The sequence below is a fragment of the Rutilus rutilus genome (genome assembly GCF_951802725.1).
Source record: "Rutilus rutilus genome assembly, chromosome: 9".
NCBI lineage: Eukaryota > Metazoa > Chordata > Actinopteri > Cypriniformes > Leuciscidae > Rutilus > Rutilus rutilus.
This window is the reverse complement of record NC_140223.1, coordinates 11,091,444-11,119,211: the sequence shown is the minus strand read 5'-3', so window position 1 is coordinate 11,119,211 and position 27,768 is coordinate 11,091,444. Positions and strand designations below refer to the sequence as shown.

General features: G+C 39.1%; 1 protein-coding gene across 2 annotated transcripts in view; it reads right to left on the bottom strand.

Annotated features, from left to right (window-relative positions):
- Positions 1 to 1,718: 1,718 nt before the first annotated feature.
- The window catches only part of LOC311297546 (NACHT, LRR and PYD domains-containing protein 3-like), a 26,640-nt gene continuing 590 nt past the window's right edge, over positions 1,719 to 27,768 (bottom strand). The window contains exons 3-10 of one of the 2 annotated variants that reach the window (XM_084419880.1): positions 22,220 to 22,297; positions 21,838 to 21,891; positions 14,265 to 16,064; positions 11,180 to 11,353; positions 6,864 to 7,037; positions 6,115 to 6,288; positions 5,510 to 5,685; positions 1,719 to 2,318 (exon numbers count right to left, since the gene is read on the bottom strand). In XM_084419880.1, the coding sequence (XP_084276006.1) occupies positions 2,317 to 2,318; positions 5,510 to 5,685; positions 6,115 to 6,288; positions 6,864 to 7,037; positions 11,180 to 11,353; positions 14,265 to 16,064; positions 21,838 to 21,891; positions 22,220 to 22,297 (2,632 nt within the window). In that variant the 3' untranslated portion in view covers positions 1,719 to 2,316. The remainder of the gene's footprint in view (positions 2,319 to 5,509; positions 5,686 to 6,114; positions 6,289 to 6,863; positions 7,038 to 11,179; positions 11,354 to 14,264; positions 16,065 to 21,837; positions 21,892 to 22,219; positions 22,298 to 27,768) is intronic. The other variant, XM_084419881.1, reaches the window with a different exon arrangement.

Genomic DNA, 27,768 nt, shown 5'->3' with positions numbered 1-27,768 from the left:
ACTATTTGGTCAGTGGAAAAGATTGAGAAAATATTTCTCTGAAATGTAGCCTATTTTATTACCTATTATTTGATTTATTTATTCAAAAAAAAGGCTATTATTTATGCTACTAAATGATTTTTGTAATGTAATGTAACGGCACATCCGTATCTCATATTTTCCAAATGTCTTGTACCGTTAAACATGTTATCACGTGGATGAATATGCATATGCACGTGATATGTAGATGAGGATATGCATAGTAAAACTAGGCGTTGTAAGCTCCATATATGGTTATTTCGGTGGTGGAGACGCCAGGGGTCTCATTTATAAAACTGTGCGTAGGAACCTTACTAAAAGTGTACGTGCGCCCGAAAGCCAAAAATGGCGTACGCAAAATAATATTCGGATTTATAAAACCGTTCGTACGCCAGAACCTGCGCAGAATTCACTTTATAAATCCCACTCAGCGGAAGATTGTGCGCACATGCGTCTCCTCCCCGAAATAACCATATATGGAGCTTACAACGCCTAGTTTTACTATGCAGATCCTCGTCATCTGCATATCATTTGCATATGATTATTCATCCACGTGATAACGTTTAAAGGTACAAGACACATTACATGAATAAAAATCAAGTAGTTGCCTATATCTTGCCTTGTTTTTGAATACATAAATCAAATAGTGTAAAACACATTTCAGAGAAAGTTTTTCTCAATCTTTTCCAGTGGCCGAACTGTATTTTTAATACTTTTAATGGAAACAGATAGTCCTTGGGCATTATTTGCACGAAACTATTTTCTCAGACAATCTGGTATTATCATGAGAAGCAGTTATCTCTGTGGTTAAAACATTAAAACAAAGCATGCCAGAGGAAAAGTGTTCAAAAACACCGCATTAACAACAAATATTTCTATTGACTGAATTTGAATATAAAAATGTTGTAACTTCTCAGTAATGATTTCATGTTTAAGTGCTTAACTCCATTAGTTTAAATCATTATTTTATTTATTTAAACTGTTATTTGCGTCAGTTTCACTAAACGGCCCAACGCGCTCGCTGGCGCGGACATTTAAGAAGGGATGGATATTTGCTTCAAGTGGCAGGCTTGGTGAGTGAAATTATATCTGTATTATCTTTCTGTATATGTTAAATTTTCTTTAGATTGTCTGTCTAAAAGTGACAGACTTTTAGACCAAAAAGACACTTAACTCCAGCTCACCATCGGTGTCGCCAATTCCCTTTGTCTCCAGAATGTGCGTACGCACGGCTCAAAGTTTGCTTAAAGGTGCGCACATTCTCCCGTCAAGTTTGTTTTTTATAGATCACAACCTTTGCGTGGGAACTGGCGTACGTACGTTTCCAGCCCCGTTTTGTGCGTATGCACGCTTTATAAATGAGACCCCAGGAGCTTTTGGTATCTGATTACATATTTATTCTAACTAATTCTTTTTTTTCTTGACTTTTATAAAGCGGTCGACACATCCAGCTGTATGGTTGTGGTGAGCAGGAAACATAATACCCTTTTATCAGAATAATTCTGGTTCAGTTTCTTTGACAGAAGGCCAGCTGTTCTTGTTTTGATATAAATTGTGGAATTAAGCAAGAGTGACTCTCATCACTGCTTTTTGTTATTGGATACAGATATACTTTCCATAAAGCGGAATGTGTCAACATTGCAATTAATTAACTGTGTTCAGATGCAGGTGGAAAAAACAAGAAACCAGTAAAACAATGTGAAGATTTATGTGAAAACTTTAATTGCTCATCATTTAAAAATAGGTAAATAATACAAATATTTGACAGACCTACATTTTCAGTGAAATTATTTGCATAATCTTTGTCGCCTTCTGCTGGTAGACACATTTACAGCATCTGTCAATTCTGTAGTCAGGCTCTTGATTTTTTTCAAAGCAAAACTTGCAAAATTCATTCCAGAGTTTACTGAGAATAAAAAAATAATGTTATATTGCTAAATCTCATCTCTCATTATACGGTAATAAACAAAGCTGTCCCCATTGCACAATACATTTCTTATTCACACTATCTACAGGTTGTTAATTAAAATGTCAGTTTTGTCATGTCACAAAACATGACATGATGGTGTAATCAATATTTAGCAAATCTTAAATTATAAAGAAAGTTCAGGTCCTATTTTAGATCATTGTGTAAATATGATGACATCTGTAATTCAAAAGAACAGACACATATAAAAACAAAAACAAGAAACTGACACACTTGTCAGTGTGATCGCTGTGTGTCTCTCTGTCTTCAGTCTCTGTAGCGGCTCCTTATTCACCATCAGCTGAACTGGACTGACATCTAAATACTGAGAGTCCTACAATAAAACACAGTCACATGACACAAAACACATGAGTATGAGACATTACCGCTGTCACATCACATCATCTGGAGATCATCTCAGAAAAACACAGCCAGAGATATTAGTATATTCATATTACAGCCAGAGATATTAATAAAAGAATGTCACAGTTCATGGGTTCACTGACTCACTCTCTATCTCTCTCTCTGTGTCGGCTGATTGCTACTGATGAGCTCATCAGCGACAACTGAGGCTAAGCTATTTAATGTCTGTGCTATCCGTCCTTTGTTGTCAGATCGTTTGGTGTTCTCCTGCTGTCCAGTTCCTGTTTGAGATCTCTGGAATTATTCTCTGGTATTTCTTCATGTTTCTGTGGGGATTCAGTCTCCCGTATATGGACTCTTATCAGCTGGGTTCTTCACCAGGATCTTTGCCCATTGCGTCCCTGCGTTGCCAAGAGCGGCTATCATCTGCACCAGCCATCTTACCCTCGATTTCTACTTCATTCTCAACTTGCATAATGAATTGTTACTTGTTCACATCTGCGACTGAATCCTCATTATTTGCATGTGACAAAAAATGCTAATAGATTAATAACAGTAAATGTGACCCTGGATCACAAAACCAGTCACAACCATTTCAAAACAACCATGTATGGTTTGTTAGGATAGGACAATATTTGGCCGAGATAAAACTATTTGAAAATCTGGAATCTGAGTGTGCAAAAAAATCGAAACATTGAGAAAATTCCCTTTAAAGGTGTCCATTTATGCTTGTGATTTTGCTCACAAAAATACACTTTTTATATATTTACGGTAGGAAGTTTACTAAATATCTTCTTGGAACTTGATCTTTACTTAATATTCTAATGATTTTTGGCATAAAAGAAAAATCGATAATTTTGACCCATACAATGTATTGTTGGCTATTGCCACAAATATACCCGTGCGACATGTGACTGGTTTTGTGATCCAGGGTCACAAATGATAAACAACTCTGTCTTAATTACACACAGAGACACTTTTAGAGATTAAAATATTCATATATTATTGATCAGTCACTTCACAAAAAATAAACTCTTATCAAACAAGGTTTAGTACGGATCCCTGAACCGCAACAAAAACGAAAAAAAAAAATCTGTAAAAAAAAAAATTTCGAGACCAAAGTCAAAACATTTCAAGAATACAGTCTTCCGTAAAGAAATAAGTTCGTAAAGAAATGTGTTGGTCGAACTGCCTCGGGCATGGATCTACACAAAATAGTAGCTTTTTACTTTTATCTGGGCTTTCAACAAAAGGAAATTCTACAGGTGCCAATCTACCAACACGGCATTACCATTTGTTTTAGAACATTGCAAAATATACTGTGCCGGAATAGACTTTACAGGCGAAAACACTTTTCAGACTGGATGGAGATATCCAGCTTTATGAATGAATGAATGAATGAATGAGGCATTTATATAGCGCTTTCATATGTCTACTGTAGGCCTACACCCAAAGCGCTTTACAATCAGGGAATCTCTCCTCAACCACCACCAGTGGTTATATACACTGCTCAAAAAAATTAAGGGAACACTTAAACAACACAATGTAACTCCAAGTCAATCACACTTCTGTGAAATCAAACTGTCCACTTAGGAAGCAACACTGATTGACAATCAATTTCACATGCTGTTGTGCGAATGGAATAGACGACCGGTGGAAATTATAGGCAATTAGCAAGACACCCCCAATAAAGGAGTGGTTCTGCAGGTGGTGACCACAGACCACTTCTCAGTTCCTATGCTTTCTGGCTGATGTTTTGGTCACTTTTGAATGCTGGCGGTGCTTTCACTCTAGTGGTAGCATGAGATGGAGTCTACAACCCACACAAGTGGCTCAGGTAGTGCAGCTCATCCAGGATGGCACATCAATGCGAGCTGTGGCAAGAAGGTTTGCTGTGTCTGTCAGGATAGTGTCCAGAGCATGGAGGCGCTACCAGGAGACAGGCCAGTACATCAGGAGACGTGGAGGAGGCCGTAGGAGGACAACAACCCAGCAGCAGGACCGCTACCTCCGCCTTTGTGCAAGGAGGAGCAGGAGGAACACTGCCAGAGCCCTGCAAAATGACCTCCAGCAGGCCACAAATGTGCATGTGTCTGCTCAAACGGTCAGAAACAGACTCCATGAGGGTGGTATGAGGGCCCGACGTCCACAGGTGGGGGTTGTGCTTTACAGCCCAACACCGTGCAGGACGTTTGGCATTTGCCAGAGAACACCAAGATTGGCAAATTCGCCACTGGCGCCCTGTGCTCTTCACAGATGAAAGCAGGTTCACACTGAGCACATGTGACAGACGCCATGGACAACGTTCTGCTGCCTGCTTTCATCTGTGAAGAGCAAGCGACGTGTTGGAGACCCCTGCTCTATAGCTCCGCTTTGTAGGCTACGACTCCATACTTTTTTGCTACTTTGTAATAACTTTCTGCGGCCAGCGTTTCTGGAAATGAACGAGGGTAAAACCTTTTTAAGACCTGACTAAATGAAATTTAAGACCGCTGATGAAAGATGCCGTTTTTAAGACGTTTTAAGGCCTTAAATTTAAAGTTAAGAATTTTAGACTTTTTAAGACCCCGCGGGAACCCTGGAAAACACGTAGGCTTCGAGTCAAGCCACATAAACATAGGCTTCGTGCCACATAAAGTTTGGACCAGGATTGTGGTACCTACTCTGGCGGAGTCTCTGTGCTCATCTATAGGCAACACCATGGAAATGCATGTTGGTAGATTAGCAACTGTAGAATTTCCTTTTGTTGAAAGCCCAGATAAAAGTAAAAAGCTACTGTTTTGTTTAGATCCATGTCCGAGGCAGTTTGACTTCACAAAAGCATTTCTTTACATACACACACACACACACACACACACACACACACACACACACACACACAAAAGGAACTTCTACGTAAGACTGTATTCTCTTAATTTTGACTTTATTCTCAAAATATTACGACTCTCGTAATGTTTCGACTTCAATCTCGAAATGCTAGAATTTTTTTTTTTTACTGATTTTTTTTCTTTACGTTGCGGTTCAGGGTAGTTTAGAGAGACTAAAGTGGAGCTGAATTAATAATATTATCTTATATAATATCTTATATTCTCCAGTTACAAACAAGAGGCCTGTTACTGAACCTGATTCAATTTAAAGGCTTTGAATAAAAAATATACTCACAATAGTATAGTCCCTTCAGTTTATAATGTGGATCATCCTTCAGATCAGAGAGCAACTTCATTCCTGATCCTAGTTTATTCCCAGTCAGACCCAGTTGTCTCAGGTGAGAGGGGTTTGATCTCAGAGCTGAAGCCAGATCAGCACAACCTTCACCTGTGACACCACAATCACTCAACCTATAGAAAACAATGACACACTGTTAATTGTAGTTGAAGTGTCTATAGTTTGTTATTCACTCTGGTCTCAGAGAAGGAAAGGAGATATAATGAAAAGCATTGCCACATACTGCAGCTGATAGAATGAGATGCATATTGATACTCAATAGTGCTGTTTGAAACTGTCATGTGCTTCAGTACTGAACAGACACACAGAGTTGAATGTGATATATTGTAATGGAGTTGGATCAATTATATTAGAAGCCAGATAAATAATTAAATTATGCACCTCATTTTTCAACTGCTTTTTGTTCAGATTATTTGTTCAAACGGGCATTCCAGATGTACACTGTATTTCACAGTTAGGTGATTTTAGTCTTAAAAATTACATTAAAGGACACGTCTTACTGAGGACAAAGAGAAAAGTGACTATCAGAGAGATGATCTTACCACAGTATCTCCAGTTTACAGTGAGGATCCTCCAGTACAGCTGAGAGCAGCTTCACACCCATATTTCCAAGTTCATTCCCAGACAGATCCAGATGTCTCAGGTGTGAGGGGTTTGATCTCAGAGATGAAGCCAGAGCACCACAATCTTCATCTGTGACACCACAATATCTCAACCTGTAGAGAACAACGACACACTCTTCACTCTCTCAGTTCAGATTAGATCAGTTTAGCAGTGAATCCATTGTTAAAGAGAAAGTACAAACTTAAAGCACAAATCAGTATGTTTGATGGATCATTAGACTGAGATCTAAAATGTCACAAAGAATAAAACATGATCATACAACATTTATTTTTGTTGCTGTTTGTTGCCACCACTTGGTTTGGGGTTTGAGCTTACTCTACACAAGAGCTTACAAAACTTTTTACTACATCAAACCAACCAGACTAGATTCCATATCCACTAAACAACTGAAAGAACTGCTCCCTTTATCAGGAGAGCATATTATCAATATCATAAGCACCTCCTTATCTCTAGGTCACATCTGAGAGCCTTCAACCTGGCGGTTAAGCCTCTACCACCAGCTCTGATACTGATAGGCCATTTCTTACTGATGCACTCACAGAATGTATTAGCGATATCAAACACTGGATGTCCCTGAACTTTCTTAAACTGAATAATAATAAAACTGAAATACTGTTGATTGGTTCTACTACTTTATTCAATGTGTGAGAGTAAAATATGATCTTACCCCAGTATCTCCAGTTTACAGTGATGATCCTCCAGTAAAGCAGAGAGCATAGTCACTGAATGTCTTTCCAGTTTATTCCCAGATAGATCCAGTTGTCTCAGGTGTGAGGGGTTTGATATCAAAGCTGAAGCCAGAGCAGCACAACCTTCATCTGTGATGCCACAATCCTTCAACCTGTAAGAAACAATGACACTCTTTGCTCTCTCAGTTCAGATCAGATCAGGGGCTGTATGTATAACTCCACTCAGAGTAAAAGTAAAAGTGTGTCAAAATTCTAAGAATGATGCAATTTACTCTTATTCCTAGACTTATTAGTGAATTAGAATTAGAGTGATTCATTAAGATTCCTAAGTGTTAAGACTAAGTCTTAGCTTCTACAGTATTTAAGAGAGCTGGAGATGTATCCTAGCCTAGTTAGGAGTAACAAGATGGTAGCTTAGAGGAAAAGACCATACACTTTCCAATGAATAGACCCCTTTTCAGTTGGTAAACATGGTGACTTTTTTTGTGGGCGGAGCTTAGGTGGTGGCAGAACGATCCCTCTGGCCGCTTCACTAACGTTAGTGTGCAAGTTTTGTTGGCTTGTTTTTTAACAATGACTGGAGAAAATCCGATTTTATCTTAATGTGCAAGGTCACTCACTGTCCAGGACCGCGATTGTTATTTGCAAAAGTTCATTTTAACGGACATCCCAGATTGGCTGACCCGGCATACACGCTCATTCAATGGATGGACGATCTGACAGGATTAACGTCAACGCTACCTCCGGTTGAGTGGCCTGACTTCTACACCTACCTGATAGAGAAACTGAGCGTAAAGAGAAACTGAGGGCATATACATATTTAGATGCCTATAACTGTACTAAATTGTCACGTACAAGACTTGTGTGGTAGCCTACGATTCGCAGTTCTGCCTACCCAGCGCCATGGCCAGACAGAAGACGACAATGTAAAGAGTGACATTACGGTGCAATTTTAATGATGTGAATATTTTCTAGAAATAAAAATTCCAGATACAGCATATTCATTTTTAACTATGTATTTGATTACACTTTCTTACCAGGTTCTTCAAAAAGTCTAGTCACAATCAATCAAAACAATGTATACAATCAAGATGATTCACAAATAATCACAATAATTTAGAAAACATGCGATAAAATTTCAAATTGGAGCCTGTACTCTGTCGATTCTTGCACCCAACAACACAACAAGATGACATTTAATAACAATAATAATAATTTAAGCTCCTTATTATGTAGCCGAATCTGTGCTGGTTTGTATTGGCCGCCTCCAGTTTTCCATTTGTTTTGCCTCCAGCTAACGCTGTGATGTAATTGTGACGTCGGCGCAAAAGGGGTCTATATACAGTATAATGTATTGGAGTTATATGATGACAGAGAGTTGATAAAACAACACAGGCTTGATCGTCAAGGTATTCTTTTTGTAACTGACCTGAATTTAATAACCTGTCCCACTCAACCAATCAATGCTCTAACTGCAGTAATCAAAGTTATAATGACATTTTTTGGCCACTGGAAAAATGCAGTAGTGCACCAGTAATGACTTGGGGCCCACCATCAGTCCGAAGTAAGCAGGGCCTTAAATAGCACTACTGTGGCACTACCACACCAAACAAACAGTAATGGCCAAAAGTGATGTGCAGAGGTTTATTCAGCAAAAGCAAGCCATTTTTATGAGGATTGCGGGCTTCCCTGGAGTTGTTGGAGCCATTAATGGAACTCATGTTCGCATCATTGCTCCAACTATAAATAAAGAGACAATAGGGGCTTTCGCACCGGGTAGTTCTAGGAACTTAGTTCTAGGATCTAGCCACCAGGGAACTAATGGAACCCCGAGAACTAATGGTTCCCCTAGGAACATTTTTCTGGTTGCATTCTCACCGCCAGCAGGAACTCTGAAGTGACTAAGCTGCGCTTGTTGTTGTGACCTTTATTTTGATGTCGCTGAGAACGCCAGAGCCTGAACACACAGTGCTTGCATTCTCTGTCTTTATTCGTTTATGGTCTGTCTAACAGTCTTGTCTAATACGTTATAAGATAGAACTATTATACAAAGAAAGTAGACAGTATATGAAAAGGTATTAGCGTATGCTGTGTGGTTGGTGTCCAGTGTTGCTAGCTGAGCAGAATCATGTTTCGCTTGGTCCCCTCAAAGTTGTGTTTGATTTTCTCCTAAGTGTAAAGGTTAAGAGGTTCATCTATCACCTTTACATGTTCGTAAAGTTCGTTTGTGGAGTAAATATATAGGCTATAATCTGTGTGTTTAGACAGGTTTTAAAAAAACGGCGGGTGCTGGTGTTTCGCGTGCATTCAGCCAATCAGCGTACATTTTCGTCACTGGTAGTTACTGTAGTGCTGGGTTAGACCCTAATCTGAAGTAGGAGTAGGGTTGGGAGATATATCGCATGACATTGTTATGCACATATCGTCAGTAAAGCCGGTTCCTTGATTAGTAGTAAATGATGGAACGGCATTTACTACACAGAGCCGTAGTTCACTGACAAGCTGAGCCATATCGCATTAATTATCGCAGGCGATACGTCCGTGATAATTAATGCGATATGGCTCAGCTTGTCAGTGAACTACGGCTCTGTGTAGTAAATGCCGCTCCATCTAAAAGCAGGTGATGGCGATTTACTACTAATCAAGGAACCGGCTTTACTGACGAGATTCGCATAACAATGTCATGCGATATATCGCCCAGCCTAAGTAGGAGCTAATTTAGTTCCCCCAAAAGGAGTTTCTAGAACTAAAATCGTTCTTAGTTCCTGCGGTGCAAACACTCCAAAAAACGGGAACTTGTGTCATTAGTTCTAGGAACTATAAAAATGTTCCTCCTTTGCGAAAGCCCCTATATATCAATAGAAAAGGATTCCGCAGCATCAACACTAATTTGAGATAATGTTGCACAATGCAAATCGTAAATCGTTAAATATTAAAATAAATGTTTCATTGTCTTAATTAAATTATTTGATTATAATTAAATTACATGATTGGTGTCATGCTGCTGCAGGGGCGGACTGGCCATCTGGCAGACCATTTTCCCAGTGGGCCGACTTGCTTTATGGGCCGGTACATCTCATATATATATTTTTTTTTGTCTGAACAGCCCATACAACTTGGCCCATTCGTTTTGTTTTGTTTTGTTTAATTGACGGCACTGGGGTCTTTGTGCCGCTGTAATGCATTGGTCAAAAGAAATTCAGCGTAGGATTTTTTTTTCTTTCTCAAAGACTGGCCCATGAAACGCGTAGATCAGTGGCCCATTGGTTCCTTTCTTGACTGACACTGGGCTGGCCCAATCGCATCTTTAAACATCTCCCCTTTGGGCTCTGAGTGAGCGTGCAATGTCAGTGTGTTTCTGTCAAAGTAGTCAGAGAGGTGGAGAAGAAAAGCAAGGAATGTGCAGAGAAATAGCGTGGAAAAAAAGAAACGGGTCCTTCAAGCAGATGCTGTAAAATGTGTCAATGTTACACATGTTTTCTGCAGCAGCAGGACCTTCATCAGCTCCTGTGGCTGATGATGATAATGGTGGTGGTGTTCAGAAATTGAGGGCAGCCATTTTGGATTGACATCATTGTAGTCCTTAATTCACCACACTTAATGCCACTTCAGTCAGCACTTAAGAATCAGTCTTAGACTTTGCTGAAAGTTGCTTTTAGCTTCTTTATACAAGTATCCTACTCTTAGACAAGTCCTACTTTTTAGTAAGAATTTTTTGACACTTAAGTCAAAGCTTAAGTCTTTTCTTAAACTCACCCTCTGGTTTCTGTACCTCTGTTGACAGCTACGCAACTGCCACTTTGACGCTTTAAAAAGCTCATTAAGAGATCATAAAGCTAATCCATACGAATCGAGCGGTTTAGTCCAAATTTTCTGAAGAGGCACGATCGCTTTATATGATGAAAAGATTGAATTTAGACTTTTATTCACATATAAACATTGATATAAACAAATTTATATTAAAGATTATATATATATATATATATATATATATATATATATATATATATATATATATTCAAATAATCAAATATAAACAAATGCGCAACCGTAGATTCTTGATGTGCGAGAACAAACCTCATTGGTTCTTATGGAAGCTCAAACTTTTACTTTTTGAAGCGTCAAAGTGGTAGTTGAAGTAGTGTCAATGAAGGTACAAAAACTGCTGAGGAGAAGCTCATGTGTTCAATCATTTACAGCTCAATCAGCTGAACTCACAGCAGTAGAAAGAGTCTGAACATTTCAAACATAAATTATATTGTGTTTCATTTGTGAGTGTCAAATATGATCTTACCACAGTTGCTCCAATTTACAGTGAGGATCTTCGAGTACAGCACAGATAGGCGGTACACCGGAACTTCCTATTTTATTCCCAGACAGATCCAGTTGTCTCAGGTGTGAGGGGTTTGATTTCAGAGCTGAAGTCAGAGCAGCACAACCTTCATCTGTGACACCACAATCCCTCAACCTGTAGAAAGATGAAAACAATACTTGTTAAACACCATGAACTGAAAAAAAACAACTTCCTGCAATAAACACTAACTTGCAATTCCAATGTAATTCATTCATATCATGAGAAAAAAAATCTACATTAACATGTATTTCTTAATTTCAAATTCGTATCCAAATTTAATGGTAAAAGTTACACAAATAAAAAAACAAAGATGGAATTTAATCAATTTATGCAATTAAATTTTAACTTGTTTAAAACCAATCTGCATGTTGGACCTCCCTTATCATTACACCTGTCTGTAAAATGGCAGAAGTCCCAGAATATATAAAAAAAACATTGTAATTAATAACGTCTCGGTTACATATGGTAACCCTCATTCCCTGAAGGAGGGAACAGAAATGTACGTCGTGACCAATGAATAGGAATCTCGCCAGAGAGCCAATCTACTTCGATTGTAACTAAACGAGCCAATGAACATTGGTAGGGGTGTAACGATTCGTTTTAACAACGATTCGATTCGTATCGCGATTCGTGGTTGTCGATACGATTCAAGGACGATATTGGTTCATTTAGAACGATACGATCCGAAACGATTTAGTGACTTGAAATCGATTCAGTGACTTTTTAGCCAAAAGTTCTTGTGCCAAAAGGGAATCAGGTATCAATTAATTATGGATATAAACAAACAAGTAAACAACAATTAATGTCAAATGCATTCACATTTTATTTGAATAAAGTAGGACTGCACGATTATGACAAAAATCATAATTGTCGATTATTCCCTTGAAATTGTAATTGTGATTATTAATTACGATTATCACAACATTGAATGATGTTTTGAATAGTTTGGCCATGGGACCCACATTTCCCCATGGTCATCAAGCCGCGACCCACCTTTTTAGGAATTATATAGGCCTATTATAATACATTTGTTTACACAAAAATGGTTGAGACACAAGTTCTGTCCCCCTTTACTTAACATACAAAAAAAATTGTAAGAATATGACAAATACTGATAAACAGTAGGCACTGCGAGGTTAAGCTATTAAATAGCAGTCCCAAACTAGTTTTTGTTAATACAATCTTGGTCGCAATAGGGTATCGAGATACCTGACGACCAGGTCGTGCTACTGATTTGTCATCTTTGTGGTCGTGATAGGTTTAAATAACAGCAGCATGTACTTTGAGGGTGGAGGGAGACAGCCCTCGCTCCAACCCTTGCTGCAAAAAGGAAAGCACAGAGTCTATCGAACATCTTCGGGGGTCCTCTCGGTGAGAGGAACACCACTCAATGAACAGGATCCACTTCAAGGCATACGTACGTCTTGTAGACGGCGTTCATGCCGAAGCGATGGTGTTAAGTACCTCTTTGGGTAAGTCACCTAGAACCTCCACGTCCCGTCCAGGGACCAGACATGGCGTTTCCAGAGGTCCGGACACAGGTGCCATAGGGTGCCCCATCTCTAAGAAAAAAGGTCCCTTCCTCAGAGGAATGGGCCAGGGAGGGGCTGTCACGAGGAGCATGAGGTCTGGGAACCAAGTCTGGGTGGGCCAATTGGGAGCCACCAGAAGGACCTGCTCCTCGTCCTCCCTGACTTTGCACAGGGTCTGTGCAAGTAGGCTCACTGGGGGAAACGCATATTTGCGAAGGCCTAGGGCAAGCTGTGTGCTGGTGCATCCATGCCGAGTGTTCCCTGGCCCCCAGCCGGTAGCTGAGGCATCTGTGAACACCACAGCATGCCTGGACACCTTTTCCACCTTTATCTTTTCGGAGACTCCGATTCAAAATTCGCAGGTCCAAGATCGGTCGTAACCCACCGCTTTTCTTGGGTACAATGAAGTAGGGGCTGTAAAACCCTGACTTCATATTGGCTGGAGGGACCGGCACTATCGCGTCCTCTGCCAGTAGGACTGTGATCTCTGCTTGCAAGACATGGGCATCGGCTGCACTCACTGAAGTGGAGTGGATGGCCCGAAACTTGGTGGGACGCTTTGGCTCGGGGGGCTCTCTTTACGAGGCAGCCCCGTTGTAGGGTCTGAGTGTGCTGTGCAACACTTACCTTGTTCCACTAGGCAGGGGGTGCAAGAGGAAGCTTGGTTGCGTTTTCGAACTGGTGCCCGCTGGCAATAGAAGAGGCGGATGAGAATGGTGAGGATTTTCTCCTCCCACTTCTCTCCAGCCCTCTTCGGACCCAGAGATAGAGGAACTGCTCTCCAATGCAGCGATTTACATCTGATCCTCAGCTGGAGCCCTGAATGAAACGCTAGGTTCCCATATATATATATATATATATATATTTATTTATTATTATTTTTTTTTTTTTTAGCAATCACATCCAGAAGCTGCACAGCTTATGATGCGCTAGAGGGGGAGGGGCCCTAGGGGGTTGGTTCCCCGAAGGAGAAGACCTCACCGCTCAGGTCACTCTACCGAAGTAGACCTCTTCTGGTGGTCACCAGGGAGGGCGCTACAATGGAGAATAGGCAAGGGGAACGCGCACCTAGAGCGTGAGCGAGCACTGGGTTGTCGTGACAGCAGCCCGGCAGCTAGACGGCACACAACACGCTAAGGAGCGAGAGACCCGTCCGGGTTTTGCCCAGCGGAAGCTCTCGCTGAACTCCATGGTCTCCCAGAGTGTTGAGCAGACCTGTGGCTGTGCTTTTACACACAAGCGGCGGATGGCCAACAACAGAGGGGACTCAAGCTTTGCAGAGCAGCTGCTGCAAATGATTGCATGCCAATGTTCATTGGCTCGTTTATTTACACTCAAAGTAGATTGGCTCTCTGGCGAGAATCCTATTCATCTGTCTATGCTATTTTGCTTGGTCTATTATGCCATTTAATGCCACATGTGATTTTTTTAAAATAACTGGTAAAACAGATTTATTTATCTACAGCTTCTCTAACTTTGATTTTCTTACTTACTGAACTGATCTGGATTCTTTAATCACAGGCAGCATCTTATGAAGAACCATCATATTTTCAGCTTTGTTTCTAGTTAAAAAATTATCAAGATGAAAGTCATCCAGATTCTTCTCTGATGTCAACAACACAAAAACTACAGCTGACCACTGAGACGAAGAGAGTTTGGCTTCACTTATTCTTCCAGATTTCAGATACTGTTGTATTTCCTTCACTAGTGAATGATCACCAAGTTCATTCAGACAGTGGAACAGATTGACGGATTTCTCTGGAGAGTCAATGGTCCTGATCTTCTTCTTGATGTACTCAACCGTTTCCTCATTGCTGTCAGATCTGCTTGTCTGTTTCATTAGTCTTTGTAGGAGAATCTGATGAGACTCCACTGACAGACCCAGAAGGAACCGCAGGAAAAGATCCAGATGTCCATTTTTACTCTGTAGAGCCTCATCCACAGCTCTCTGATGCAGCACAGATAATGAAACATGTTCTGATGAATTGAGTTGAAACCAGTCCTTAAATTTAGACCACAAACTCTGTTTAGTAATTGAGTCAAACACATTTCTGTTGTTGTTTGTACAGGAGAGGTGCACATATAGAGCCGCTAGATGTTCATGAATGCTCAGATGAACAAAGCAGAAGACTTTCCCCTGATACCAGCCAAACTCCTCTCTGAAGATCTGAGTGCACAATCCTGAGTACACTGATGCTTCTGTCACATCAATGCCACACTCTCTCAGGTCTTCCTCATAGAAGATCACATTGCCTTTCACAAGCTGCTGAAAAGCCAGCTTTCCCAGTTTCAGGATCATGTCTTCATCTGTCACCTTCTTCTCATAGTCCTTCTCATGTTTGATGTTGGTCTGAATGATCAGGAAGTGTGTGAACATCTGAGTGAGAGTCTTGGGAATCTCTCCTCTCTCTGCTTCGCTCAACATCTTCTCCAGAACAGTGGCTGAGATCCAGCAGAACACTGGGATGTGGCACATGATGTAGAGGCTCCTTGATGACTTGAGGTGTGTGATGATTGTATTGGTCAGACTCGGATCACTGATTCTCTTCATGAAGTATTCCTCCTTTTGTAGCTCATTGAAGCCTCGTACCTCTGTCACTCGATGGACACACTCAGAGGGGACGAGATCGGCTGCTGCTGGTCTGGAGGTGATCCAGATGAGAGCAGAGGGAAGCAGATTCCCCACAATGAGGTTCGTCAGCAGCACGTCCACTGAGGCTGATTCACTTACATCACGCAACCTCACATTGTTCTGAAAATCCAGAGACAGACGACACTCGTCCAGACCATCAAAGATGAACAAGACTTTATATTTGTCACTGGATATTTCCATTTCTTTAGTTTCAGGGAAAAAGACATGAAGAAGATCTAAAAGACTGAGTGTTCTGTCCTTCATCAAATTGATCTCTCTGAAAGGAAGTGGAAATATGAGCTGGACGTCCTGATTCTCTTTCTCTTCAGCCCAGTCCAGGATGAACTTCTGCACAGAGACTGTTTTTCCAATGCCAGCGACTCCCTTTGTCAGCACAGTTCTGATGGGTTTGTCTTGTCCAGGTAAAGGTCTAAAGATGTCATTGCATTTGATCGGTGTGTCCTCTGTTGCTGCTCTCCTGGATTGTGTCTCAATCTGTCTCACCTCATGTTCATTACTGATCTCTCCACTCTCACCCTCTGTGATGTAGAGCTCTGTGTAGATCTCATTCAGGAGTGTTGGGTTTCCCTGCTTTGCTGTTCCCTCATACAGACACTCAAACTTCCTCTTTAGAGTTGATCTAAACTTGTGGATTTCATGGCTGTAAAATAAAAATATCACATTATTACGAGTCTTAAGCACAATGTTTTTTTCTGTGCTGCACACACATCTAAGAAATTAGATGGTTTAAATGCATGTGCAACAGTATATTGGATCCGTGCAGCTAAATAAATAATAAGAGAATAAATGTGAATGATATAGAATTTTTTTTTTTTACCTTGTTGTAATCGAAATTAAGAATCGATAAAAATCGGAATCAATAAGCAGAATCGGAATCGTTAAAATTCAAATGATACCCAACACTATTTGTGTTGTGATCAAAATGCTCGAAGCATCATAAAAACCTTCCCGTTTCCCTCTGTTCAGACTTGATCACTGGCCTGGCCCAAAGAGTGGCAACTTGTCTTCAAAGGCCTTTATCACCTCGGCTCCCCTGAATGACCTAAGTAGAGATGGTGTCTGGGGCTCTCCTCGTGCTTCAAAGACAGTGACCACCCATCCCCCTCCCATCACCAGACAGCACCAGCCATTTAGGCCCAGAGACAAACTTTCAATTCACTTATGAAAAGGACATTAGCTCCATTTACCCACAATCAAACTGTACCAAATCTATATAGTATTTTCTCTTGTGTTATGAATGTCCCTATACCATATTAGCATAGGTATAATTCTGTAGTTGTGTTAGGGAAACTCCAAATGCTTAATATCCAAGTATACATATGTATACTAATGTATTTTAGTGTGTCTAGTGTTTAGTATGTCTGCTTTAATGTCTTCACATCCCCATCTTTCTTGGTATCAAAATATTCCTCCTCATTTCATAATTAATGGTGCATAGTGTTATGATAAAATGCATTATACTATTTTCTTTTATCATACTTTGGTTCAAAACTGCACAAATTCTCCAGACCACCATAAACATGCAAAAAGAACAGAAACTTTCTCCCAGTCATCTCTGATTGGCCTTTGTGCCAATCAGAGAAATGGGTGTGACTGAAAGGGCCTTTAAAAGTTCCCTGATCAAGCACATCCTTGCTCAGTCTCTTTTGAGAGACTACGTTTCCTGCCTTTCTCCAGGAACTAATCCTACTAATTCAACGAAAGCTTCCGCGCACTGTGTGTATAGCTGAGTATTTTTTCTTGTGTGTTCTGTACCTGCCAGGGACTGCGGACGTAAATTAGCAATGTTGCTATAATCCGGCTTGTTACTTGTGTATTTTTTACAAATGTTCATTAACATGCATTGTCCCTATCAAATAAAAAACAAAACAAACCAAGTAACCATCTGCAGCCTTTAGATGCATTTCTTTAGATGCAAGTTGTGCCCCTTTAAGGTGAACCAGATTCTTTGATGTTTCTCATATCTTGCGGTTAACTGATTATAACCATGCCATTCTCTTCTCTTCACCCTCTGTTTCTTTACTTTCTTTATTCTGTATATATTATTTCTTTAGTTTAGTTGTGTGTGCACTGCAGCATAGGTAAAAGTTATTTTTCTTGGCCAGGAAGATAATTTATTTCCTAGAATTGATAACTGATTATGCTGTCTGTTCAGTGGACAAACTCATTAATTAAATAATTAATATTAATTCTGCTACAGTCAAATTCTAAAACTAATCTAAATATTTATAATTAATTCAGTGCTGGGCAACGATTAATCGCAATTAATCACATCCAAAATAAAAGTTTGTGTTTACATAATATATGTGTGTGTACTGTGCATAATTATTTTGTATATATAAATACACACATATGCATGTATATATTTAAGAAAAAATGGTTATTTATATATAAAATATGTATATATAATATAAATTATGTATAAATATATATACAGTATATACATGTAAATATTTATTAAATATATACATGCAAAATAATTATACACAGTACACACACATTATTATGTATTGTAAACACAAACTTTTAATTTGGATGCGATTAATCGCATAATTACAGATAATTACAGATAATTACAGATTATTTGCTACATGTGTTTGTTTAGAATAGTTATTTGTTTGTGATTTAGTTATAACGTTGTGTCAAGTCAAGTCAAGTCACATTTATTTATATGGCGCTTTTTACAATAAAGATTGTTTCAAAGCAGCTTTACAGAGATAACAGGAAAATACAACAAAGTTTGTTTCCAGAAGAAAATAGCGTCACAGTCCAGCTTAAGTAGGTTCAGTGATGTACTTACATAACAAATTTTTTTTAGGAACAATGTACTTATTGTGTTCATGTTGTATTGCAAATTGTTGCTAAAGAGGTGGGATATGGTTAAAGGCCCACTGAAGTGCCTTGACACTCACAGCATTATTTCATATTTTGACAACATGGTGGGACATATTGAACTTCTCCACCTCTTCTTTTTAATATAGTTTGATAGCGAATAGTGCTAGCTATTTTTTCATCAGATTTTTTTCCGATCGAGTTCCTCACAGCGGGCGGAACGTGTCATATGGTGCGTTCAAGTCCTCCTGGGAAGTTTGTACTTACAAGGTGGGAAGTCCTGTTTACGACGTCAGGTGCGTTCAAGTCACTTTCGTTGGAGTAAGATGGCGGTGTACTTTCTCTTAATTAATTACAAAATAATACAGTAAGGTTCTTAAACTCTAGTTCTGTGAAGAACAAATGTGCATCAGGTGTAGGCCTACTTTGTTTTTAATTCATTTATGAAGCCACTGCAAACTTCTATATGTCCCACATTATTATATTATAATGCCATCATATTCTGTTCAGGCAATTAGCTTACATCGCTGTAAATAGAAAAGCCTGACAATATCACTGCTAAATACCTTTAAGTATTGTGGTATTCCGCCATGTTTCTCACTGACATGCCCTCAACTCATGAAGATCGGGGCTTACAAAAAATCCCGAGCTCCCCACTTGTTTTTACGACATTATGGTGCGCTCATCACAACATCGACATCATCGACATACGACATCATGTGCGCAAAAAATACGATCTTTACGAGATGACTTGAACGCACCAATACACTCAGTGATAACAAGCCACATTTAAAAAAGTAAAAAAAAAATCATTTTTAAACTATTATTCAAAAAATTACAATATTTTTTTTTAGTTAATTTTTTACAATAGAATTTAAAAAAAAAATTGTACAATGACGGTTCCCCACTGCTTTAAAATATAGCATTCTGTGCAGAATTCAAAGGATCCGATATGTTTTGTGGTCTGCATCGACTTGTGAACAGAGGTGTAAAATACTTGAGTAATTTTACTTGATTACTGTACTTAAGTATTATTTTGGGGGATTTTTACTTTGAGTACAATTAAAAATCAATACTTTTACTTTTACTTAATTACATTTAAGAAAAAAAAGTACTTTTTACTCCTTACAATTTTATTTATAGTCAAAAAGTACTTCTTTTTTGGAGATCACTTCATTCTACTTTCCCTTGCTATTACTAGGGATGGGGCCGATCCGATCCAGTATCGGTATCGGGACCCGATACCAGCGTAATTCACGTATCGGATTTTCCCGATCCAACCTGCGGAGATATCCGATATCCATGAGTCATGTCTGCGCTCGCTTTAACGTCTGCTGAAATGAGTCAAATGACTCCAAAAGTGATTCCCGCCGGCGAGTCTGCTAGCTGGCTGCAAACTGTGGAATGGATTTCCTGAACGGAGGCGCGGCTCAATGAGACACAGAGTTATGAGACACGCCCCCGCTCAGGAAATCCATTCCGCAGTTTGCGGCTAGCCAACAACGTCCGCTGTGTGGAAATACTTCACACAGACTGAAAACACCGCAGAGCAAGACAGCAAAATGCAATGTTTGCAAAGGTGTAATTCAGAGTCCTTTGAAGCTCCCTCGCGTCATACAACACAACGAACGCAATCAAACATTTAAAAAATCACCACATTACTGTGCGTTCACACCAAACGCGAATAGCGCGTCAAATTCGCGTCTACCGCGTCTAGTTGGACGTTTGAATATTTTGAATCCATTCGCGCGTCCAGAGAAAAATTTACGTGCGTAAAAAGCAAAAGTTTGAAGCGAAATCGACGCGACGCGGCAAAATCCGCTTGTCTGTTTGCACGATGCTGATGTTGATCGAGCATTTACTGCATCGGAGCGAAGGATCACCCTTCAGATAGTGTGTGTGTAAGATTTTTACACTTGCACTTTTCTTATATTTCAAGATGCAAGTATTGACATTTTGGGAATGTAATAAATATTGACATGACAATCAATTTGAAACCCCAGTTGCATATTTGTTTTCAGAATGGGATTTTTCCTGTTAACAGGATTTCCTGTTTTTCTGACTTCCTTTTCTGACCTTATAACTTACTTACCTCAAGTTGCCTTTTGGGACATACATGCATGCATACATAGGCTACGACGCTACGTACATAACATATCATTACTTGCCTGTTGAGAGAAGTTTCAGCATCATATAAAATAAACAATAATGATAATAATAATATTAAAGCAAACACAGCTCTGGTATCGGAATAGTATCGGTATCGGCCGATATCCAAATTCAGGTATCGGGATCGGATCGGAAGTGAAAAAATGTGGATCGGTGCATCCCTAGCTATTACCAAACCAATTGAATTGCGCTGATGCCCAGTTTAATTTAAATGTTATTAGTTCTGCCAATGAGATTCGGTTTCACATTCCATGAAATTGTTCAGACATGTTCATTGGTCCTTTGGAAGAAACGTCATGTCACATCTATTAACACAATGCACAGCACCTTGACCTGGAAATTAGAGAAATTATAACAGTCAATCAGTGGAAGAAAATGGAGGAAGAACATGATTCAGCTGCGAACACAGTCCAAAATCAGCCACAGGATCAAGAGCACCCGTGGCCGTACCTTAGCAAATTCTTTTCTTTTAGTGGTAAAAGCATGTTTAGTGGATTGTTTAAAGCATGTTGTATACTGGCAATAGATAGTAGTCTTATAGTTTGATAATTAAATATAATTAAATACAAACAGTTCTAAAGCAGGATTAAACCTTGTATGTGGTTCATTCACTTCATGTTTTTAGAGATTAAAAGCTTAAACAAGAATCTCTAGTTGTCATTCTTGCTGTTACTTTTACTTCTTTAATACTCAAGTTCAATTTTAATGTGGTACTTCTTTACTTTTACTCAAGTACGATACTCAAATCTGGCCAGATACTTTTACTTTTAATTGAGTAAAATTTTCCCTCAGTACTTTCACTAGAGTAACATTTTTGAATACTTTTTACACCTCTGCTTGTGCATACAGTATGATCCACTCTGGAGCAGACAGTGTGCGCGCTGCAGCGGTTCGCGAGACGGAGTGGGACGCTGTAGATTCTAGAGAGCATTTGATTGTGACAGAAAATCTGATGAGAAGTTGAAGTGCAGGGTGGTCTTTAAAAACATTGATCCATATTGCCCGAAGTGAGAGACCAAGTTTGATACTATTATTATGATAAAATAAAATGCTACTTGTAACATGTATGCTCTGTTGTTTTACTTTGTTTCACTGTGTTTTTGGTTCTGTCCAGTTCACCAGTGTGCCCCGTCAGTTGACCTAGTTTTCGTAGTCTATGTTTGTTTCATTTATTACACCTATCGTCCAGTTTATTAGCTTATTAGTTCCCTCATTTGTTTTAGAATTTATACTCCCTGAGTATTTTTGAATTAAAGACTGTTTCCTGGATTATTCCTGTTGTGTGCTTTGTTCAGAACAACTAGCCGTGACAATACTATAATATTTTTAAAGAAATGTTATACCTGAGATCAGTCTGTTTATCTCCACTAATAAAATCTAATGTTTGATATTGATATGGTTGATACCAGTACCTCCTCATAGACACACAGCTGGGCTCTGGTTCTGGTTTCTTCTGATGAACTGAGCTATAACAAAGAGAGATTAAAGTTAGTGCATTAAAATAGTTTTCGTTATTATACTTTTAAAAAAATCACATATTCATTTATAAAATAAAAATAAATAAAAAAAACTTTAAAGAGCTCTTATTTTTATTTTTACTATGTTGATACAAAAACTGTATAAATAATAAATAATAAAACTGTAAATTAAACTAAGTGCTCTCATAGATGTGTCCTTCTGTGTGAGCAACACTGTTAAATTATAAAATGAAGATAAAAACACCAAGAATGAATACCACAATACCAAAACACCATAATATAAAGATGTTAATCATGTTTTCTAGAAATGTTATACCTGAGATCAGTCTGTGTCTCTCCACTCTTGAATCCTACTAAATGATCCATAGACCTGCTTATCTTCTGATGAACTAAACTATTAAAAAGAGAAAGATGTATTCCTTTATGATGATAATCATTATATTATAAGGTTTTAAAAAAGCATGTAAAGAGCACTTTATGAGAAAGCTAGTCTTATTGGATTTTAATTATATTTCAATGTGAATTTATCAGTTGTGCATTATTTATTTGTATTCAGAATATATTTCACTGTGGATTCTGCTGGTGCAGGCTCTGCAAACAGACTTTTACGACATGGACTCAACAGTAATGCCACAACATGTAGCCTAAGTACGTGTTTATTCTAATGCCTGATCTGTGACCAGTGATTTCTGATATGTAATGATGTATCAAGTGTTTTAGGCCAAGGCCGTAGAATGATTGTCATTATAGTACGGCGTTATTGAATTGTGTTCCCATAGCATCTAGCGACACAAAACCGTATCGATAGGGAACGTACTCGGTTACTGTCGTACTCAGATAACGTGAACGAGTATTGCATAGACGGCTGTGCTATCATGCTGCATGCCTTGGAGATTGTCTCTTTCAATCGAATTAATCTGAAATCCTATAGCGAAATGCCCACCATAGAAGGATAACTCAGCCCGTTTCGGTGGGCTATCGCTAGGGGTGCACCGATCCGACTTTTTCAGTCCCGATACCGATACCGATGCCTGGGCTTTGTGTATCTGTCGATACCCGATACCGATCCGATACTATAGTTGAATTAATAATAAACTGTATACCTTCCACAAATACCTTCCTTGAAGAGACTAAAGGCACCAGACTTTACTAACTAAACATAACTAAGACAAAATAACAGATGTATGTAATGTGTTGTATTCTTATTTATTTAAAAAACAATTGTGCATTCAAAATCGAAAATCGAATATAATCAAACTTCTTTAAATAAATGTAAAAAAAAAAAAAATTAAAATGTAGTGGTGGAAACAAAAAAACTGTGTAGGCCTATTGGTCAAACGTGTCACACCACCATCACAAACATGATCTGAATGCTCACTTAATCAGCAATGGCAAATTTAAATGTCAGTTTTAATGATCATTATGTTTCATATTTTTAAAAATGAAAACAAAAAGAAGCAGGGTTGTGTTTTATATTTCGTGTTGTTATAAATATGCAGTAAAGATAATCAATGTACGCGTTTGCCTGAACCACATTTATGTGGCCATTAATATGTTTAAGATTTTTTTTTTAAATGAAAAGAGGCAGAGTGGTGTTTTATAACATACTTCGTTTTATTTTTGGCTAAAATATACATAAAGGGATTACCGGAGTAGCCAGAGCGAGCTGAGTGACGCGATCAAGAACGCTGCTGTTCCATTTGCAGAATAACCGGACTCGCGTCCTCTCGTCCTCGGGAGTTCGTTCTCCTGAGTCGAACTTGGCAAGTCCGAACTACCAAGGAGGAAGTCCGAAGTTTGCGTACTTGGTATTGAGAAACGGCCTCTGGCTCGCTCCATGTTGCTTCTAGCATGCGACACGCGTGAAGCTGACGAATGACGTAGGTTCTGCTGCGACGACGAGAAAAAAAAAAAAAAAAAAAAAAACCTGGATCGGCCCGTGGATCTGTTATTTTTTCCGATCCCCGATCCAGCTATTTTATCAGTATCGCGGCCGATATCCGATCCTAATATCGGATCGGTGCACCCCTAGCTATCGCGCAGTATCTTTCTCTATTGCTGTTCTATTACATGATAGAAAGTCTAAGGCCTTCAATAGCCGTACAGCAAACCCAACTAATCTGGTGCCTATTACACGTCAAACTAATATTGCTGTGGGGAAAAGTAAGTCTGTTAAGTTAGCTCTTTTAAACATTCGCTCACTTAAAAATAAATCACTTCTAGTCAACGACTTAATAACCACAAACAACCTGGATTTTATGCTTCTAAATGAAACCTGGCTAGAAGACAGCTGCAGTGCAACAATCCTCAATGAAACAGCCCCTCCTAACTTTACTTTTATGAGTGTCTGCAGAGCTGTTAAGAGAGGTGGGGGTCTAGCTGCTCTTTTTAAAGATATCTATCAATGTAAGCAAATATCATTTGGGAATTACTTGTCTTTCGAATATCTGGGTATTGTGTTAAAAGGTGCTCCACGCATTTTACTTTTCATTATTTACAGGCCTCCAAAATACTCTCCAGCCTTTGCTGAGGACTTTACAGAACTGTTATCAACAATTACCTCAGAGTTTGACTGTTTTGCCATTACTGGAGATTTTAACATCCATATAGATAATGGAGAAAACAATATGGCAAAAGAAATCAAAACTGTTTTAAAAACTTTTGATCTGACTCAGCATGTACATGGACCCACACACAATCGTGGACACACTTTAGATTTACTTATCAGTAAGGGTCTAACTCTAAACATTTCATCGATTGTTATTAAGGATGTAGCACTGTCTGATCATTTCTGTATTTTCTTTGATATATTGATCTCTCCTGCCACTGAAGCTAGATCTGTGTCTGTCAAGAAGAGATGCTTAAATGAGAACACTAGTGTCCTATTTATGAAGGCTATATCCTTAACACCAAGCATATCTGCAGACTCTGTTGATTTTCTCCTTGATTCTTTTAACTCAAAAGTTAAAGGTGTAATTGATGATATTGCTCCTGTTAAAGTCAGGAAGAAGAGTGGCAGACAAAAAGCACCTTGGAGAAACTCAACAGCAGTGCAAAATATGAAAAGACAATGCAGAAAAGCAGAGCGCATGTGGCGGAAGACAAAACTTGTAGTCCATTATAACATCTACAAAGACAGCCTTCATGCTTTCAATATGGAACTAGGCAAAGCTAGACAGACTTTCTTCTCAAATATTATAAACAGCAATTTAAACAACACACGCACTCTTTTTGCTACTGTAGAGAGACTGACAAACCCCCCAAGCCAGATTCCCAGTGAAATGCTCTCAGACAGCAAGTGCAGTGAGTTTGCTTCTTTCTTCTCTGAGAAAATCAATAATATCAGAAAGGTGATCAGCACATCCTTGACTTGCGCTGGGGTCAGACAGATCAAACCACCTGAGAAAGTAGTTACTATGTCTGATTTCAAAGAAATTGATGGCAAAATTTTGGAAGAAACCGTACAGCACCTTAAAACATCAACATGCGCTCTTGACACACTTCCCACATCGTTTTTCAAAAGTGTGTTAAACAGTTTAGAAGCAGATCTTCTAGAAGTGGTAAATGCTTCACTTCTCTCTGGGAGTTTTCCAAACTCCCTAAAAACTGCAGTTGTCAAGCCCCTCCTGAAAAAGAGCAATCTGGATAAGACCATATTAAGCAACTATAGACCGATCTCAAATCTTCCTTTCATAGGTAAGATCATTGAAAAAGTTGTCTTCAATCAGCTGAACAAATTCTTATGCTCGAATGGATACTTTGACAATTTTCAATCTGGTTTCCGACCGCACCACAGCACAGAGACAGCGCTCATAAAGATAATAAACGATATTCGCTTAAATACTGACTCAGGCAAATTATCAGTGCTGGTACTACTCGACCTCAGTGCTGCATTTGACACTGTCGATCACAACATACTTCTGGACAGGCTGGAAAACTGGGTGGGGCTTTCTGGGATAGTCCTAACATGGTTCAGGTCATACTTAGATGGGAGAGGTTATTATGTGAGTATAGGAGACCATAAGTCTGAGTGGACATCCATGACATGCGGAGTCCCTCAAGGCTCAATTCTTGCACCACTCCTGTTCAACCTGTATATGCTCCCAATGAGCCAAATAATGAGAAAGAACCAAATTGCTTACCACAGCTATGCAGACGACACACAGCTCTACTTAGCCCTATCGCCTAACGATTACAGCCCCATTGACTCCCTGTGCCAATGCATTGATGAAGTTAACAGTTGGATGTGTCAAAACTTTCTTCAGTTAAACAAAGACAAAACTGAAGTCATTGCGTTTGGAAACAAAGATGAAGTTCTCAAGGTGAACGCATACCTTCACTCTAGGGGTCAAACAACTAAACATCAAGTCAGGAATCTTGGTGTGACACTAGAGTCAGACCTTAGTTTCAGTAGTCATGTCAAAGCAATAACTAAATCAGCATACTATCATCTGAAAAATATAGCAAGAATAAGATGCTTTGTTTCCAGACAAGACTTAGAGAAACTTGTTCATGCTTTCATCACCAGCAGGGTGGATTATTGTAATGGACTCCTCACTGGCCTTCCCAAAAAGACCATAAGACAGTTGCAGCTCATACAGAACGCTGCCGCCAGGATTCTGAGCAGAACCAGAAAATATGAACATATCACACCAGTCCTCAGGTCTTTACACTGGCTCCCAGTTAAATTTAGGATTGATTTTAAAGTATTATTACTGGTATATAAATCATTCAATGGCCTAGGACCTCAATACATTGCAGATATGCTCACTGAATATAAACCCAACAGATCACTCAGATCATTAGGATCATATCAGCTTGAAATACCAAGGGTTCACTCTAAGCATGGCGAGTCCGCTTTTAGCTATTATGCCAGCCACAGCTGGAACCAGCTTCCAGAGGAGATCAGACGTGCTCCTACAGTAGTCACATTCAAATCCAGACTCAAAACACATCTGTTTAACTATGCATTTACTGAATGAGCACTGTGCCAATGTTCGTCCGACTGTTTGTACTGTATTTTATTTTGTATTCTTCTAAACTGTTTTAATTATTCTTATTTCTTTTTATTATTTTAATTTCTTCTATGTAAAGCACTTTGAATTGCCATTGTGTATGAAATGTGCTATATAAATAAACTTGCCTTGCCTTGCCTTGCCGTAGGTTCGTGCAGCTTCACTGTATAGCCATAGGCTCATGCAGTTTTACTGTGTGATTCAATAAGGCTTCAGTATTCGGAGAAAAATGAGTTTTCCCATAGCGTCTAGTGACGCAATACTCATTCACGTTATCTCAGGGAACCGAGGTTACGTCAGTAACCAAGTACGTTTATCAGTGACTGTGTTATGGATTCTCGCCAAAACTCCCGTTATACTCAATGAATCTCTCATTTGCATTGTGATTGTACTGTTAGTTATGATGAAAGGATTCGTGAGAGTACAGAAATCGAGATGCAATGACGAGATCACTGCATTCATGCTCTCAACATGTCTGTGATCGTGATCTAGATATAATGCTAGAACTATATAATGTTATACTCAAAACTTTTCACGATTAGTTAACCTTGAGAGCTGTAGTAGTAAAAACATGATAAATGTTTTCGAGAGAGCTCCATATGTATACAGAGCCTCTGCACATGTAATACTTGCCTATTTCGTATGCAAATACATTAGCCAATCATAGCAGTGGGTATTTACACAGAAGTCAGAGAGCCCCTTTTTTGTCCATAGCGCACAGACCTACCCTTAAGAGCGTTCAAATCAGAGGGCTAAAATCAGGGTAGGAAAATGCCTTTCATTTCTATATGATGATAATTTTTATGTAAAAATCACAGGCTACTAACAAGTGCACCCCGCAGTCAATATT